The sequence below is a fragment of the Zea mays genome, chromosome 6 (genome assembly GCF_902167145.1).
Source record: "Zea mays cultivar B73 chromosome 6, Zm-B73-REFERENCE-NAM-5.0, whole genome shotgun sequence".
Classification (NCBI taxonomy): Eukaryota; Viridiplantae; Streptophyta; class Magnoliopsida; order Poales; family Poaceae; genus Zea; species Zea mays.
The window spans coordinates 90,368,074-90,384,325 of record NC_050101.1 but is presented as its reverse complement, the minus strand read 5'-3'; the positions used below and the strand labels follow the sequence as shown (position 1 = coordinate 90,384,325).

General features: G+C 55.1%; 1 protein-coding gene across 1 annotated transcript in view; it reads right to left on the bottom strand.

Moving 5' to 3' along the window:
- Positions 1 to 11,724, bottom strand: part of LOC118472298 (uncharacterized) — a gene marked incomplete at its 3' end in the record, with an annotated part of 35,583 nt that extends 23,859 nt beyond the window's left edge. Inside the window, exon 1 of the mRNA XM_035960283.1 lies at positions 11,584 to 11,724. Coding sequence (XP_035816176.1) covers positions 11,584 to 11,724 — 141 coding nt within the window. The remainder of the gene's footprint in view (positions 1 to 11,583) is intronic.
- Between the last annotated feature and the right edge of the window lie 4,528 nt (positions 11,725 to 16,252).

The following is a 16,252-nucleotide window of genomic DNA, read 5'->3' as shown; positions in this document are numbered from 1 at the left end:
GACTGAACGAGGCCGCGCCGCGGGAAGACATCGCCGCAGGCCTTCGTCAAAGTGCCGAATGGAGCGAAGGGTGTCCCTGCCCGCTTTGTCTCTGTCAGACCAGCGACTGCGGCGGAGGCCTCGAGCGAAGGGTGGCGTCTTTGCCTTCGCCCCAACATTTGCCCTCCGAGGGACCAGTTCGACAAAGTCACCTGGTGCCGAAGACGTCGCTAGATGGCGGAGACGCTGCCCTCGCTCGAAGTGGTTCCGCGGGGGTTTTTGATGTGACCGTTGATGGGCGGCGTACTGTTGGATTGCGGGTTTCCCGAAGCGTCGCGCCCTGTCGGATTGCGGGTTTCCCGAAGAGCCGCGCCCTGCCTATAAAAGGGGGCGGGGGTCGGCGCTGTTTGAACTTTGCCTTCCGCGCTCCGTAAAAACCCTAGCCGCCCGCCGTCTTGCTGCTCCTCTTCCTCCGCTGCTCCTTTTGCTCGCCGGAGTTCTGGCTCGAGTGAAGCAGACCGCCCGCCGCCGCCGACGGTACGTAGCAATGCCATCTTCTTCTTCTTCCGCCGACGCCACGCCGCCGGCCGCCGCCTCGTCTGAGGAGACGTTGAGTAGCGTGATGGTGGAGGAGTTGCGCACCGGCGACTCTGTTGATTTTGGTGTGTCACGGATGACGTCAGCCCGCGTTGGAGATATGCAGCGGTTGGGCTACTTTGGCGGCGGAGTCGCTCGTGCTCCGGGGACGGAGGAAGTCCCCGAGCCGGAGGGTGAGTTGGTCGTTTTCGAGGCGTTCTTCATCGCTGGTCTCCGCTTGCCTGCGCACCGGGTTGTTGGCGAAGTCCTACGTAGATTCAACGTTCAAATACATCAGCTGACACCGAATGCCATGGTGGCGCTGGCGAAGTATGTCTGGGCGACGACTTCGTACGGCGGACAGCCGTCGGTTGAAGTTTTTGCGAAGAATTATTGTTTGCATTGGCAGAAGAGGATGGTTGGGGACGGAGTTGCCCAGTTCGGGTCATGCACATTCACGCCGAAGACCGGCAAGACCACAATGCCAGTAGTGGAGTTGGTTCCGTGCGCCCGCAACAAGTGGGGCAATTGGAATGAATTTTGGTTTTACGTTGCTGAGGGTGCTGTCGAAGACCATGAGGGACTCCCCGTGTCTGAGATGTGCTCTCATTATTACTCTGCGTATCCGCCTTTTGAAGTGGCAGAAGAGGATGCAGACGAAGGGGCCCTTCGGTGCGCCACCGGTCAGATCAGTGGGCGTGATTTAGTTGAAGAGTTCGTGGCGTACGGGGTCTGGCCCTTGGCGCACGGCTGGGCGCTGGGCGAAGTGTGCCCTCGCCAGATGCCTTTTCACGAGGGAAGGGTGGTGCGAAGTCCTGCCTTGGCACTGAATTTGCGAAACCGTGACCCGGCCGCCTTTGTGCGTGATGCGGAGGACTTGGCGGTGCGGCTCGTGGGGCGTTACGTGCCGAGGACGGAAGGCCAGCGCAGCTTTGATATCCGCGGGTCAAATGAACGTTTGAACAGGGTCTTCGAATTAAATCAATTGCCGTACGACGGCTACCCTGGTCAAGACGAAGCGGACCGCCGTGGGAAGAAGCCGGCGGTGGAGACTGGAGGCGACCCTGCGCTGGCGGCCGCCCCCTCCTCAAAAAAGAGAAAATTAGGTACTGCGATGGGAGGACTTGGGGTGTCTGATAGTTTTGCTAGAGAGTTAATGAGGACGTGTGCGGCCCCGGGGGAGAGGATGTCTTCGCCCGAGCTCCGGGAGTCTTCGGCTCGGATGCTGAGGGTTACCGGGGGTTGCTGGCCTAGAAATGTTCCTATCCCCTGCGCGGCTGAGGAGGACTGTTTTACATCTCGTATGGTTCATCAGTGGAGAGTTTTTCCTTACGGGCGAAATATCGGTGCTGTTGTGTGGGCAGTGATGGACAAGGATCGCCAAGGGGCGGCGCAAAAACGCCAGGCGACTGTCAGGATTCACGAAGCCCGGCCGAAAAGGCAGCGGGGAACGGCGAAGGCTGCGGCCTCTGGCGGAGGCAAGCCGCCGCTGCCGGCGAAGGCGGGCGCCTCTGCACCTAGCAAGGCGCCGGAGGCAACGGTGGGCGCCGGAGGCTCCAAACTGACGAAGGTGGTGCCGCCGGTCAGCGGAGTGGCGGAGGCTGCGAAGGCGGCTCGAACGTTGCCGCCGCCGGGCAAACGCGTTGCCGACTTCGGCACCGAGATTAATGTGGAGGATTATCTTGTGGGTAAGCCTATATATATATATATATATATATTTTAATTTGTTGACGCGTTGCAGGGTCGGACGAGGGCCAGCTTGCTCTAGTTGCGCCTGGCGCGGCGATCGCGACAGCTGCGCTAGCGCCGAAGGCAAGGGGCGAGACCCTTGGCGTCGGAGGCGAGGTGTCGGCCCTCGCGCTGGTCAGGGACGAGGCGGGCGTGGCGACCCGCCGACTGAAGGGAGTGACGGAGGCGCTGAGTCAGGCGACGGAGGCGCTGAGTCAGGTCCGCTGAGCTATGTCCTCTCCACCCCCCTTCTTTTTTTTTAAAGGCAACGGCCTTACGTGTGCTCTGCAGGTGGCTGACTTCACTAGCCGCACTGCGTCGGGGGCCCTTACGGCAGCTTTGTCTGCCGAAGTCGAGAGACTTCGGACGCAACATGCTGACGCTGTCCGTGAGAAGTCGGCCTCCGACAGCAAGTGCCGTAAACTGGCGGACAAGGTGGCCGCCCTGGAGAAGGAGAAGGCTGACCTCCGGCGCCAGCTGGCGAGGGAGAGGAGGGAGGCCAACGAAGCCATCGCCAAAGAGCAGGCTGCGCAGGCGGAGGCCAAGCTGGCGCGGGCGGAAGGCAATATTGCCAAGGAGCTCGCCGGTCAGCTGCAGGAGCGGCTTACTGCCCTGGAGAGCCGCGCGAAGGGGGCCGAGGCCGCGATGCGAGCGGAGGCCGAACGGACGCGCACAAAGCTGATGGCTACATATCGCGAGCTGGGTGCGCGGACTGGTGACTTCGAGGTGCCGGAGCGCGAGCCCGGGCTTTGCTGTCTGGAATGGGTGCAGGAGGAGCTGCAGGAGCTCCCCACTGTCTTGGGGGGGTTAATGTTGTTCACCTCCCTGGTCACCTGCGAGGGGGCGATGAATGCACTCTCTCGCGAAGGGTGCCGGCACTTTGAGGCCTTCGACCAGGCAGATGAAGATTTTGGGCGAGATATCTATGAGGCCGAAGACCCCGTGGTGAAGGAATCCGCCGGGGCCCTCTATGACCGGATGTGGGGTCTGTGCGGTCGTGAGGTGGTCAGGGAGCGGGCCGAGGCTGCGAGGGCTCAGGTAACGTTGTCGTTTGTTCGGCGTTTGCTGGATGTGGTCCGTGCGTGTGTTTGCTGAATTCTTGTGTGTTTTGTCTTAGGCGGAGCGTGGCGAGCGGGTGGACGACTTCGGGGCACTGAACAGCGCGCTGCCTGACCCGGAGCCGACCCCTACGGAGGCTGCGACTGGAGTCGCCCTAGAACCAACCCCGGAGCCTGCGGAAGGTGCGCCAGGCTTGCCGGCCGGCGAAGACCTTCCGCAGACCTGCCCCAGAAGGTGGCCGAAGGCACGCCTGATGCCCCCGCAGCTGCTGCGCCGAGCGCTGAAGATCTCGCGGTGGTGGTGGCGGAAGCAGCGGCGGAGGCTGCGGCGGAGGCTCCCGCGGCGGCAGGGCCTTCGCAGGTGGCGTAGTGGGTGCTTAGGGTTGGGGAATTTTTGGATGTTGTGCTGAATTTTGGTTGCTGCGCAGGTTCAAGATTTTGGGCCTGCGCACGCAACCGCTACTACTGAGTTTTTGGCGGCTTCGACCGCGGAAGGTGGGAATGAATATGGTGGGTCTGAATCTGAGTTTTCTGATTTTACTGACTCTGGGAGCTCGGTTGAGTGGACTGAGGAGTCGTCGGAGGAGGACTTGGATTATTTTGCGGCCTTGGATGTGGCTGTGGCGGAGGCTTCGCCACGCGCCGCGGACGCTCCAGACGTGCCAGGTCCTAGCACCGGGTGCCGACGACGAAGGGCGGTTGCAAAGCGTAGGGTTAGTGCGGAGGAAGGGGCTCGGCTTCGCGTGAGTAGGGCTGGTCGGCTGGAGCTGTTGTCTTTGTCGGCCGCCGCGGGTACAGGGGAAGGGGAACTGCGAAGTCTTTTTGCGGGTGAAGAGCTTAGGATAATGTTATTTAATTATAGGGAGATGGGAATTATTCCTAAGGTTGAGCCGATGTAGAGCGTGGTGCCCTCGCTTGTGTATGTGTAAGGGCTTGTAAGATGGAGTTGTGTGCCCTCGCGTGCCTGTGCCTGCGAGGGCGCTGTGTACTTTGTCTGGTATGGTTGGTTATGCTGTGCCGGTGTGATTATAGTTGGTCTTGCTGTCGTTTCTGCTTTCGTTGTACTAGGTCGGCTGCGCCCTTAGGCGGCTCCTGCGCGGGGTCTTTGCGATGGACTTCGGGTTTTTTCGCACTTGTTGTGCTAGTCCGGCTGCACCCTTAGGCGACTTCTGCGCGGATAGTCTTCGCGATAGACGTCGGATTTTTGCGCACTTGTTGTGCTTAGTCCGGCTGCACCCTTAGGCGACTTCTGCGCGGATAGTCTTCGCGATAGGCGTCGGATTTTTGCGCACTTGTTGTGCTTAGTCCGGCTGCACCCTTAGGCGACTTCTGCGTGGATAGTCTTCGCGATAGACGTCGGATTTTTGCGCACTTGTTGTGCTTAGTCCGGCTGCACCCTTAGGCGACTTCTGCGCGGATAGTCTTCGCGATAGACGTCGGATTTTTGCGCACTTGTTGTGCTTAGTCCGGCTGCACCCTTAGGCGACTTCTGCGCGGATAGTCTTCGCGATAGACGTCGGATTTTTGCGCACTTGTTGTGCTTAGCCCGGCTGCACCCTTAGGCGACTTCTGCGCGGATTTGTCGCACGCGAGGGTGGCTAGCGCTTAGCCTCGCGGTGACTTCGAATTGGTCGAATGCCGAAGACCGTTGTCGCGGTCTCTTTTCGACACATGTTTTTGCGGGGGATTTTTCTCACATATATTACATGGCTCCGCCTCGTTAAAAACCTCACCCCCCGGGAGGAAAAGAGTGCGGGCCGGTATAAGTTTGATTGCGGCGAATTACAAGGGCGAAATCAGCCCTAAATGGGTCAAACAAAAAATTTGCGAAGGTTGTCGATGTTCCAGGAGTGCTCCAGGTCCTCGCCGTTTGGCGTTGTGAGCCTGTAAGCGCTGGGGGAAGCTTTTGTCTTGACTATGAAGGGGCCCTCCCACTTGGGCTCCAACTTGCCCTTGGACTCCGTCCGAGCTGTTCGGACGAGTACGAGGTCCCCCTCGCTGAACTCCCTCGGGATGACCGCGTGGTCGCGCCATGCTTTGGTCTGGGCTTGGTATTTGTTTAGGGCCTGTAGGGCGAAGACCCGGTCTCCGTCAATGAGATCTTTTGAAGTTGGCTCGTCCACGTCGGGGACGGCTGACGGAACTGTACACGGGGACCCATGCTTTATTTCTTGCGGGGTCATTGCCTCCGATCCGTATAGAAGGCGGAAAGGAGTGAACCCGGTTGCCCTGCACTCAGTTGTGTTTAGCGCCCAGACTGCCTCCGGTAATAAATCGGTCCATCTGCCTTTTTTTTCATCGAGGAGCATCTTCTTGACAGCTGTGAAGATTTTCCCGTTGGCACGCTCCACGACCCCGTTGGACTGCGGATGATAGACTGAAGCGAAGGCAAGCTTGGTGCCGATGGAGAAGCAAAAATCCTTGAAATCTTGACTGTCGAACTGCTTGCCGTTGTCAACTGTTAGCTCGGACGGTACTCCGAAGCGGCAAACAATGTTCTGCCAGAAGAATTTTTGGGCAGTCTTTGATGTGATTGTGGAAACAGCCCTCGCTTCAATCCATTTAGTGAAGTATTCGACGGCTACGAAGGCGAACTTAAGGTTCCCCTGAGCGGTGGGCAGGGGCCCGACAATGTCCAGGCCCCAGCGCTGGAGAGGCCATGTATGGGCGATCAGCTTTGTATATTGCGAGGGGTTGCCTGACCGAGGAGAGAACTTCTGGCAGGCTTCGCAGGACCTTGTGACGCGATTTGCGGCGCAGATCATTGCAGGCCAGTAAAACCCTTGTCGGATCACCTTGGCAGCCAGGGCCCTTGGCCCTGCGTGCGAGCCGCACGTGCCACTGTGGACTTCGCGTAGGATCTGCATGCCTTCGGCTTCGGTGACGCATTTAAGCATTGGCTGACTGACCCCTTTCTTGTATAACTGGCCCTCAATCAGTGCGAAGTCCCGGCTTCGATGTCTGAGGCGCTTTGCCTCACTGACGTCGGTTGGATGATAGTACCCCTGTAGGAACAGGGTTATTGGTGCCCGCCATTCTTCGGTCATGATTAGGTTGACTATGCGGTGGCCCTCGCTATCATTAGTTATTTGGAGCCCTTCGGGGCTCCGGACGGCTGGCGTGCCGATGGTGTGAAAGAACACGTCGGAGGGCAAGGGTTCGCCCCTGGCGGCGGCCTTGGCTAACGCATCGGCCTCCTCATTCTTGGCCCTGTCCACATGTTGTAAGGTGAATCCCTTGAACTGTCTCTCGAGGCTTCGAATGGCCGCGAGGTATTGCATGAGCGCGGGGTCTTTTGCTGCGTAGTCTTTCTCGACCTGGCCGGCGACTATCTTGGAGTCTGTCTTGATGATACATGTGTTGACTCCGAGGGCCCTTAGCTTGCGGAGGCCGAGGATAATCGCTTCATACTCTGCTATATTGTTTGTGCATCTGTCGGACTCCAGAGCGAAGTTGAGGCGTGCTGCATATCTGTGTTTGACTCCGGCTGGTGAGGTGACGACTGCAGCGACGCCTGCCCCCACATGGCACCATGCGCCGTCGCAATGGATGGTCCAGACCTTCTCTGTGGACGGGTCCGGCTGTGTTACTGGCCCAGTCCAGTCGACGACGAAGTCTGCCAGGACTTGCGACTTGATGGCTGTCCTGGGCTCGAAGCTGATGTGGTAGCCGGAGAGTTCGGCTGCCCACTTGGCGATCCTCACCGATGCCTCCGGGTTTCTGAATAGTTCGCCGAGCCCCCTGTCTGAGGTGACGCGGACCTTGAATGCTTCAAAGTAATGGCGCAGTTTGCGCGAGGACATAACAACTGCGTAGGCGATCTTCTCCAGCTCTGTCATGTTGCATTTGGACGGTGTCAGGACCTCGGAGACATAGTAAACAGGGCACTGCCTGACTGTGCCCCCGACTGTCTGCTCCTGCACTAGTGCCGCGCTGACCGCGTGCGGCGAAGCCGCGACATAGAGCAATAGGGGGAGCGAGGAGTCGGGGCTTGTGAGGATGGCCAGCTCCGACAGGTACTGTTTTAGTGAGGCGAAGGCCGCTGCTTGCTCCGGTCCCTAGGCGAAGTCTTTCGCACCGCGGAGTGTTTTGAGGAAGGGGAGACTTCGCTCGGCGGACCTGGAGATGAATCTGTTGAGAGCGGCCAATCTGCCTGTCAGACGCTGGACGTCCCTGGCGGACTGCGGAGGCGACATATCGACGATGGCCTGGATCTTGGTTGGGTTGGCCTCGATGCCGCGGCGGGACACCAGGTAGCCCAATATCTTGCCCTGGCGAACACCGAAGACGCACTTTTCCGGGTTTAGGCGGAGACGTGCATCTCGCATGTTCGCGAATGTCTCAGCCAGGTCGGCGAGATGGTCCTCCTTATTCTTGCTGGCGACGACGATGTCGTCCACATATGTAAATATATTTCTGCCGACCTGCCCTTCGAGTACTGTTTTGGTGAGTCTGGAGAAGGTGGACCCGACATTCTTGAGACCCTCCGGCATTCTGACAAAGCAATAAGTGCCGAAGGGTGTTATAAAGCTGGTGCTAGCCTTGTCTTCCTCCTTCATGTATATCTGGTGATAGCCGGAGAAGCAGTCGAGGAGGGACATGACCTCGCATCCGGCCGCGCTATCGACTATTTTGTCAATCCGCGGCAACGGGAAATTGTCCTTTGGGCAGGCCTTATTGAGACTGGTGAAGTCTATGCACATTCGCCATTTCCCGCTTTTTTTCTGCACCATCACAACATTGGAGAGCCACGTGGGGTAAGCCACTGGCTCGATGAATTTAGCCTCCAGGAGGCGGTGCACCTCCGCCTTGGCGGCCTCTGTCTTTTCGTCTGACATTTTGCGAAGCCTCTGCTTTTTGGGTCGCACCGAAGGGTCAATTCCCAAGCTGTGCTCAATTATGGATCGGCTGACTCCGACCAGATCGAGGGCGGACCAGGCGAAGACATCTTTATTCTTGGCCAGGCAGCAGAGAAGTTTCTCTTCTTCAGGTGAGGTGAGGTCTTCGCTGATAGTGACTGTCTGCTTGGGCGTGGCCTGATCGAGGGGGACAGTCTTGGTCCCGTCTTGGCACTGCAGCTGTGCCTTGTCGTGCTGCTTGTCGGTTGGGCTGGCGGGCGCGGGGACCTCGCGCTGGGTCGTGAGACAGTGTACGTTCCTCTGACCAGGCACGAAGTCCCGCTCTATGTTGCGCGCCGTCTGCTGGTTGCCGTAGATTGTAATGGCGCCTAGCGGACCTGGTATCTTCATACATAGGTACAACCCGTGGATGGCAGCTTCGAACTTATTGATGGAGCCCCGACCCATGATGGCGTTGTATGGATATACCATGTCGACAATGTCGAAGGTTACTTGCTCACTTCGGGCATTGGGTGCTACACCGAAGGAGAGGGGCAACTCTATCTTGCCAACTGGAAAGGTGCCCTTGCCGCCGAAACCATATAACGGGTTGTCCGAAGGCTTCAGCAAGCTGTGGCTTATACCCATGCGGTCGAAGGCGTGGAGGAAGATGATGTCCGCCTGACTGCCGTTGTCGACTAGGACTTTGTGTAAGTCCCAGCCTGCCACGCTGCAATTGATGACCATAGCGTCGATGTGGGGGGCGCTGCGCAGGTCGACGTCTCGTGCGTCGAAGGTTAGCGGTATGTGGGACCACTTCGTCTGCACGACTGGGCCAGTGACGGCGACATGGTTGATGCTGCGGTAGTGGTCCCGCTTCTGCCGCTTGGTGTCGAAGTCGGTGCTGGACCCCCCTGTTATAATGTGAATGACTCCGCGATATGGTTGATCGGCGAAGTCTTCCTGCTTTGGGGCATGGGGGATGTTTTGATGTTGCTGGTGTGGTGGTGGTTGTGGAGGAGGTACGATTTGTACTTCCTGATGGTGTTGGTAAGCGTGGTGCGGTGGATGCAGAGCGGGAGCGTGGATATATGGTGGAGGGGGTGGCTGGTAATTATGCGCGACAATTCTGGGATTGTCGGCTGGCTGCGCCCGCGCCATTCTGTCTCTGGTTGCCTTCGTTTCGGGGCAGTCTTTGGTTTGGTGGGCGCAGTCTTCGCCGTGGAAAAGGCAGTAGAACCGGCGCGGCGGCTGCGCGCGTCCTCGGCCCCTGCCACGAGTTCCATTTCCGCGGCCCTGGGGGGATATTCCTGGCGACGAGGGGGGTCAGCAGCAGGCTGTTGGTTGGTGATGTTGTGCACTTGCTGCTGACTGCGGCCATCTCGACCGGAGTCTGGCTGCGGAGTCCTTGTCCACGTGCGGCTGGACTGCGGGGCGTCTTTGGGTTTCCGTTGTGACTCGACCTTGCGCTGGTGGAGCTCTTCGGATTTGGCATATTTTTCGAAGAGCTGATATAGCTCCTGCAAGCTCTTGGGTGGATCTCTGATGCAGTGGCTGTAGAGGACGCCGGCCCGAAGGCCACTGATGGCGTAGTGGATAGCGATCTGATCATCGACAGAGGGCAGCTGCGACTTGAGTGTTAGGAATTTGCGGTAATACTCCCGCAGAGTCTCCTTTTCCAGCTGTTTGCAAAGCGAGAGCTCGGCCAAAGCGTCGGTGTCTGGACGGTACCCCTGGAAGTTGAGGAGGAACTTGTCCCTGAGACTTCTCCACGAATCAATGGACAACAGAGGCAATCTGGTGAACCAGGTGAGTGCTGGGCCCTCTAGGGCGATGATGAAGGACTTCGCCATTGTGGCGTCGTCCCCTCCGGCGGATGCAACGGCGACTTGATAACTCATTATGTATTGCGCCGGGTCGGTGCTGCCGTTGTACTTGGGATATGCCCCCGCTCGAAAGTTAGCTGGCCAAGGCGTCACTTGCAGGTGTGGCGCCAGGGGACTTCGCTCGTCGAGGTAGTTGACCCCTTGGAATGGCGCGCCGTGCTGGAAGGCGTAGTCATGCTGGGGGAAACGCGGGTTCTCCGGCTGCGCCCGGTGCTGCAGGGGTGGGCCATGCTGCCGGCCGAGGTGGCCTTCGCGCGTGTCTTCCGGTTGTGTGCGCTGCTGGAGGGGTGACTCTTGCTGTAGACCGAGGTGGCCTTCGCGCTGCATCAGCGCGATCTCGCGCTCGAGGTCTTGGGCCTTCTGCTCCTCGTCGCGTATCATTTGCCGCACCTTGGCTAGTGCGGACACACGCTGGCGCTTGGCCTCCAGTATCTCTTTCTGCCTCTGGAGATTGCGGTTCCTGAGGCGCAGGGCGCGCAGCTGTAGCTGTTCTTCTGTTGAGACGCCGAGGACCTCACCGTCCTCGGTGAGGTCCGCGCCTTCCAGTGGGGCGAAGCCTGGGGGCGGCTGCGACTGTCCTTCGGTTCCGCAGGTGCGGAAGGTGTTGTCTTCGCCTGTGTGGGGAACATTGTCTTCAGTGGGCTCTTGGTGGGTGGATTGGGTGAGGACGAGGGCCTTGCCCTTTCTTGCGGCCAGCAGTGCTGCCTTCGAAGCCTCGTCAGCCTTCGGGTTAGCTCTCTTGGGCGCCATCGCGGGTGGTTTTGTCGTAGCACGAACGGTGGGCGCCAAATGTTGGAACTTGCTCTCAACAGCAAGGAGGCCAACGAGGGTGAACAGTGGTGACAACAGGGTTACGTGCTCGGGGGCAATAGCTCTGTTAATCTAGCCACTCACGGGCACTGTGCGGGGGTATTTATAGGTATCTGAGTGCCCAACGCCTTGTGTTAAGGACGCATGTGCCCTCAGACACCTAGTTTATCCCCAGAATATTCCCATAAAGCAGGGTTACAAGCTGTAATTACAAGTATGCCTTTACAAATTAGGCCCGTAACACAAAGGCGGCCACGCAGGGCCCGTTACGATGGGCCAGATCACACGTGGGCCTTAGGACTGAACGAGGCCGCGCCGCGGGAAGACGTCGCCGCAGGCCTTCGTCAAAGTGCCGAATGGAGCGAAGGGTGTCCCTGCCCGCTTTGTCTCTGTCAGACCAGCGACTGCGGCGGAGGCCTCGAGCGAAGGGTGGCGTCTTTGCCTTCGCCCCAACAGGCTGCCTCTATGCTGATAAAGAGTGTGGTCCTTTCAACACCTCTATCCCACCCAGGCATTATGACGGTCCCGACACAGTGGACCCCACTATCCACCTCAATGACCCAGGTCTGGACCCGAATCACTCAAAAGAAGGATGGAGCCAAGGTCCCCACTGCCACTAGGGCGGGATGGGTGCGGCCGACTAAAGTTGCAATCGCCTAGCCCTAGGGAGGGACCGCTGCACCTACAGCTCCAGGATCCCCGCTCTACTATCCCAACATACTCTGCATCAACATGGTGGTGGAGGTCGAACTTATCTTCGATGACGAGCTGGTCGTGCATGGGGAGGAGCCCCATCAAGGAGAGGCGTGTCGCCGACAGAACCATCACCGTAACATTCAGCAGCACCATGTAGTCGAGGAACGGGACCCGACTCAACCTGTTCCCTAGGGGTGAAAATGGGTCGGATATACCCGTCGGGTACCGGATACAGATAGTGCAAATACCCGTTTTTTGGATACATATTCGGGTATTTTTATATTCGGGACGGATACGGGTAATACCCGAATACTGTAGCTTCGGATTCGGGTCGGATATGGAACGAGGACTACCAGTTAAATAACTGGGTATTCGGGTCGGATACGGGTACCCGTTTTTTCCTTTTTCTGCATCATAATATAGTTTTAAAATCATAACTTTTACATATGAAATCGAATAAAGATAAAGTTTATATGAAAATTGTAGAGCTCAAAGAGATCTATAACTTTGTAGTACATCAATTTTTTGTTTAAACATATATTTAGGCCAAAATCATTAAAATTATGTCCAAATTTATATCAAATTAATATACTTTATCATTTTATGTGGGGGCTTAAGGATATCTTCACGTGGGAACTTAAGGTTATCTTTGTATAGACTATTTATTAGTATTGGTAACTTATTTGCAATTTCCGGTCGATGCTACGTTATTTGATGGATTTCATTGTATTTTTATGATTTTCTACGACAAGAAATTAATAATATATAAATAGCCTCAAAAAATCATGAAATTTTATGGAGGCACAACATATGTTCATATATAACCATAAAAATGTTTGGATCATAAGATCTATAAGATGGCCCGTTTCTTCTATTTCACGTTCACTTATTTATATGAGTTACATGTGAAATCACTATAAGTATCCAAGTTTCAACATAATCAGTACTTCACTTTATCATTTTCTTATGAGGACTTGAGTTATCTTTGTATAAAATGTTTATTTGTTTTTGTAACTTATTTGCAATTTTTGAGTGAAACTAGAATATTTTATGAATTTTTAATATTGCGGTGTTGGTTCTACAATGTTCTTGTAATTAGTAACTTTGAACTGCATGATGTCAATTTTATCGCTTTCCTTTCCTACATTTGATCTATCATATATATGATTATGTATTGCTTAATTTATGTATTTGTTGGGTGCTTAGACAATTAATATCATCAGGACGAACTACCGGACAAATATCTGGTACCTACCCGAGTGGTATCTGTTATCCGTTTCTTAACCGCCCGGATTATTACCCGGTCCCGTCCTGTATCCGTCCTAAATCTTAACTATCCGTATCTGGTCCCGTATCCGAGAGAAATTCATTAGGGTAGGATACATGATGACCCTGTATCCGGCTGTATCCGTCCCGTTTTCATCCCTACTGTTTCCCGAGACAAGGCATCTGAGGTGGGGGAGATCCTAATAAGCAAGGTTTTCGCCTACAATAGAACTCCCGCCATTAGAACTATTGCCTCACCTAGGAGCGTGAAGGTGAAGCAGCCTAGCATGATACCGGGACCTCTCGCGGACATCAACTTCTTCCTCACGACCTGTAACCCGAGTTAGCCAAGTCCATGCAAACCCCAAGTTAGGTCGGGGTGCGCTGGAAAAGATGGCGAATGATCTACCCTGCACTCCTGACAACGAGTGCTACCGACGGATCCTCACTCAAGCAGCAAACCACCTCCTACCGTCGGCTCACCTCGTTGGCGACATGCGCCACCACATCAACAGTCGTTGCGACGGACGAGCCAACATCGGCGAGTCGTGTGCACGACAACACGAAGAAGAGCTAAGGCGCCGAGAGGAATACGAACGGGACCACGACATCCCACAACAGCAAGCCACAAACCAAGCCGACTCCATCACCAACTCGATGAACGACCCGGAGCCACGCTGGTCTGCTCGGGATTGCCTAGAAGATCCACATTGCTCGTCGCTGCTAGAGATGACAACGGGTACAAACCCACTGGGTTTTGCCATCCCAAACCCATACCCATGAAAAATATCTATACCCATTAAAAAACCCGTACCCATGACGAGTTTGAAATTTTGCCCAAAGCCGTACCCATCGTGTTAGCGGGTACCCACGGGTTACCCGCGGGTTTCATCTCCAATATGCTTGTTCTTCTCATAATCAATAAGTATCGTAATGATTAATGAGATCATGGTCCAAAATTTATGTGATGAACAACGAGTTCATGATTTGGTATAAAAATTATTAGTAGAGAGAATGAAATACAAATAATAAGTTGTATAATCAAGTGACCTTACACTAAGTTATCCATACACCACATATATAACGCTAGTAAAAACTATAATAGAAGCAAGCAACACTCTCACCAAGTACTTATACATTCACCATTCGATAAAAATTAGGAAGTAAATAGGGAGATAACAAGTTTGTTGTTTTCGTTTATAAAATAAAATGACAATATGCACTAGGTTTGGTCGGGTTTAAAAACCCATGGGTTCACGGGTTTGGGTACTATAGGAACAAACTCGTACCCATAAACCCATCGGGTATAGATATATGCCCATTAATAAACCCATGGGTATGAAAATTAACCCAAACTCGTACCCTAATGGGGTAAAAACCCATCGGATTTGAGGTTTCGGGTACCCATTGCCATCTCTAGTCGCCACCACGGGACCATCACCAGGTTTGTGTCCATGACTACCGTCTCGAAGCCCAGAGATGTTCATGTCTCGGCCTTTACTCCTCAGCTATAGGTAGTACAGTGGCCGCTTAACTTCAAAGTATCCAATGTCGACATGTATGAGGCTAAGCTAGACCCCGAGAGCTGGCTGACCATCTACTCGATGGCAGCACAGGCCGACGGGGCATCAGAAGACGTCATGACGACATACCTCTCGATTGTGCTAGGGTAGGACGTGCTCCAGTGGCTCCGCCATCTCCATCGACACTATATCGACTACTGGGCCAACTTCTACGACCGTTTTGTTGCCAATTATTAATCTCTCTCCCATAAGCCCGCCCATCTGTGGGACCTCTGAGCAACTCTTCCTTGAGGCCGAGTCTACATCACTGCCGGTGAACGGACCCAGACCTCATCGAGCAACCAAGGGCTCTGGCCTAGAAGAAGGAGGGGAATCCGCCGCAGGACAAGAGGTCAAGAGATGAAGTTCACACAATGGGGCCGCCGGCAACTCGGAAGCGTGGCCCCTCCCCCTATCACTGCAATTCATGGGCGCTGGATGAGATTCTCAACAACACATGTCCTTACCATAAGGACATGCATCACACTCTGTGTAACTGTAGAGACTTCAAGAACTCAATCGGCGACGGCCGACCCTTTGAACCACTTCCTCCTCCTCCACCTTGGCAGGATCAAGGTCTGCAACCTTAGCAATAGGGGACGGAAGGAGGGGAGTTTCCCCATGTTGATATGGAGGTCAACACCATCTACTAGGGCCATAGATTACAAGAGAACAAGAGGCAATAGAAGCTCACCGGTTGACAGGTCCTAGTGGCAGCGACCTGTCCGCCGATGCCATACCGGTGGTCGGAGACACCGATCACCTTCAGTTGAGCAGACCAGTGGCTTAGTTTTGATCATCGAGGCATCCTCTACTTGTTAACCCGGTGATCAGAGATAGCTGGGTCAAGAAGGTCCTGATGGACAGGAAAAGCAGCATCAACTTCACATTCCCCCTGGACCCTCGAGGCACTTGGGACCCCCCTCTCTCCGACCTCCACGAGTCGGACACCCCATTCTTCGGTATCATCCCGATCGAGGGGAATACCCCTAGTCACGCATCCCTACCCGTGATGTTCGGCACGACGGACAACTATCACATCGAGCACCTCCGCTTTGGGGTGGCCTAGTTCACTGCGCCTACAACGCCATCATCGATAGACCAGGACTGACCGAATTCATGGCCGTCCCTCATTACTCCTACATTATGCTCAAGATGACGAGCCTGAAAGGCATCATCACGGTGAAGGCCGACTTCCAGGCATCGACAAAATGCTACCGAGGTGCTATCCAGGCAGCTCTCGCTTCAAGTACCTCGGTAGCGTAGAAGCGGCTAATCTCGAAGGCAGATGCGCTCCCAAAGGAAGATCTCTTGGTCTCGGTGACTGAAGCAACTCTAAGCCTAGCAATGTGACCAGCCGAGGAGACCGAGAAGGCCAACCTCGGCCTCCCGGACACAAGCAAGATGACGACCATCAGATCTAGCCTCTTCGAGAAATAGGAAAGCATGCTCATCCAGTTCCTGTAGGATAACCGAAACATGTTTGCATGGAAGCCTATTGACATGCTCGGGGTCCTCAGGGAGTTGGGCAAGCTCAAACTGAAAGCCTACCCGCATGCAAAGCCAATCCAACAGAAGCTACGTCATTTCACTCCTAACAAAAGAGAAGCCATCTGAGTAGAGTTAGCTCAACTAGTAGTAGTAGGCTTCATCAGAGAGGTCCTGCACCCCGAGTGGCTTGCAAATCTAGTTCTTGTACTAAAAAATAATAAAGCGGATTGGCGCATGTGCGTTGACTATAACGATCTCAACAAAAATGGTCCGAAGGACCCCTTCAGGCTCCCAAGAATAGACCAAGTGTCGAGTCCACTGTAGGTTACTCTTTGATGTCCTTCCTAGACTACTACTCTGGT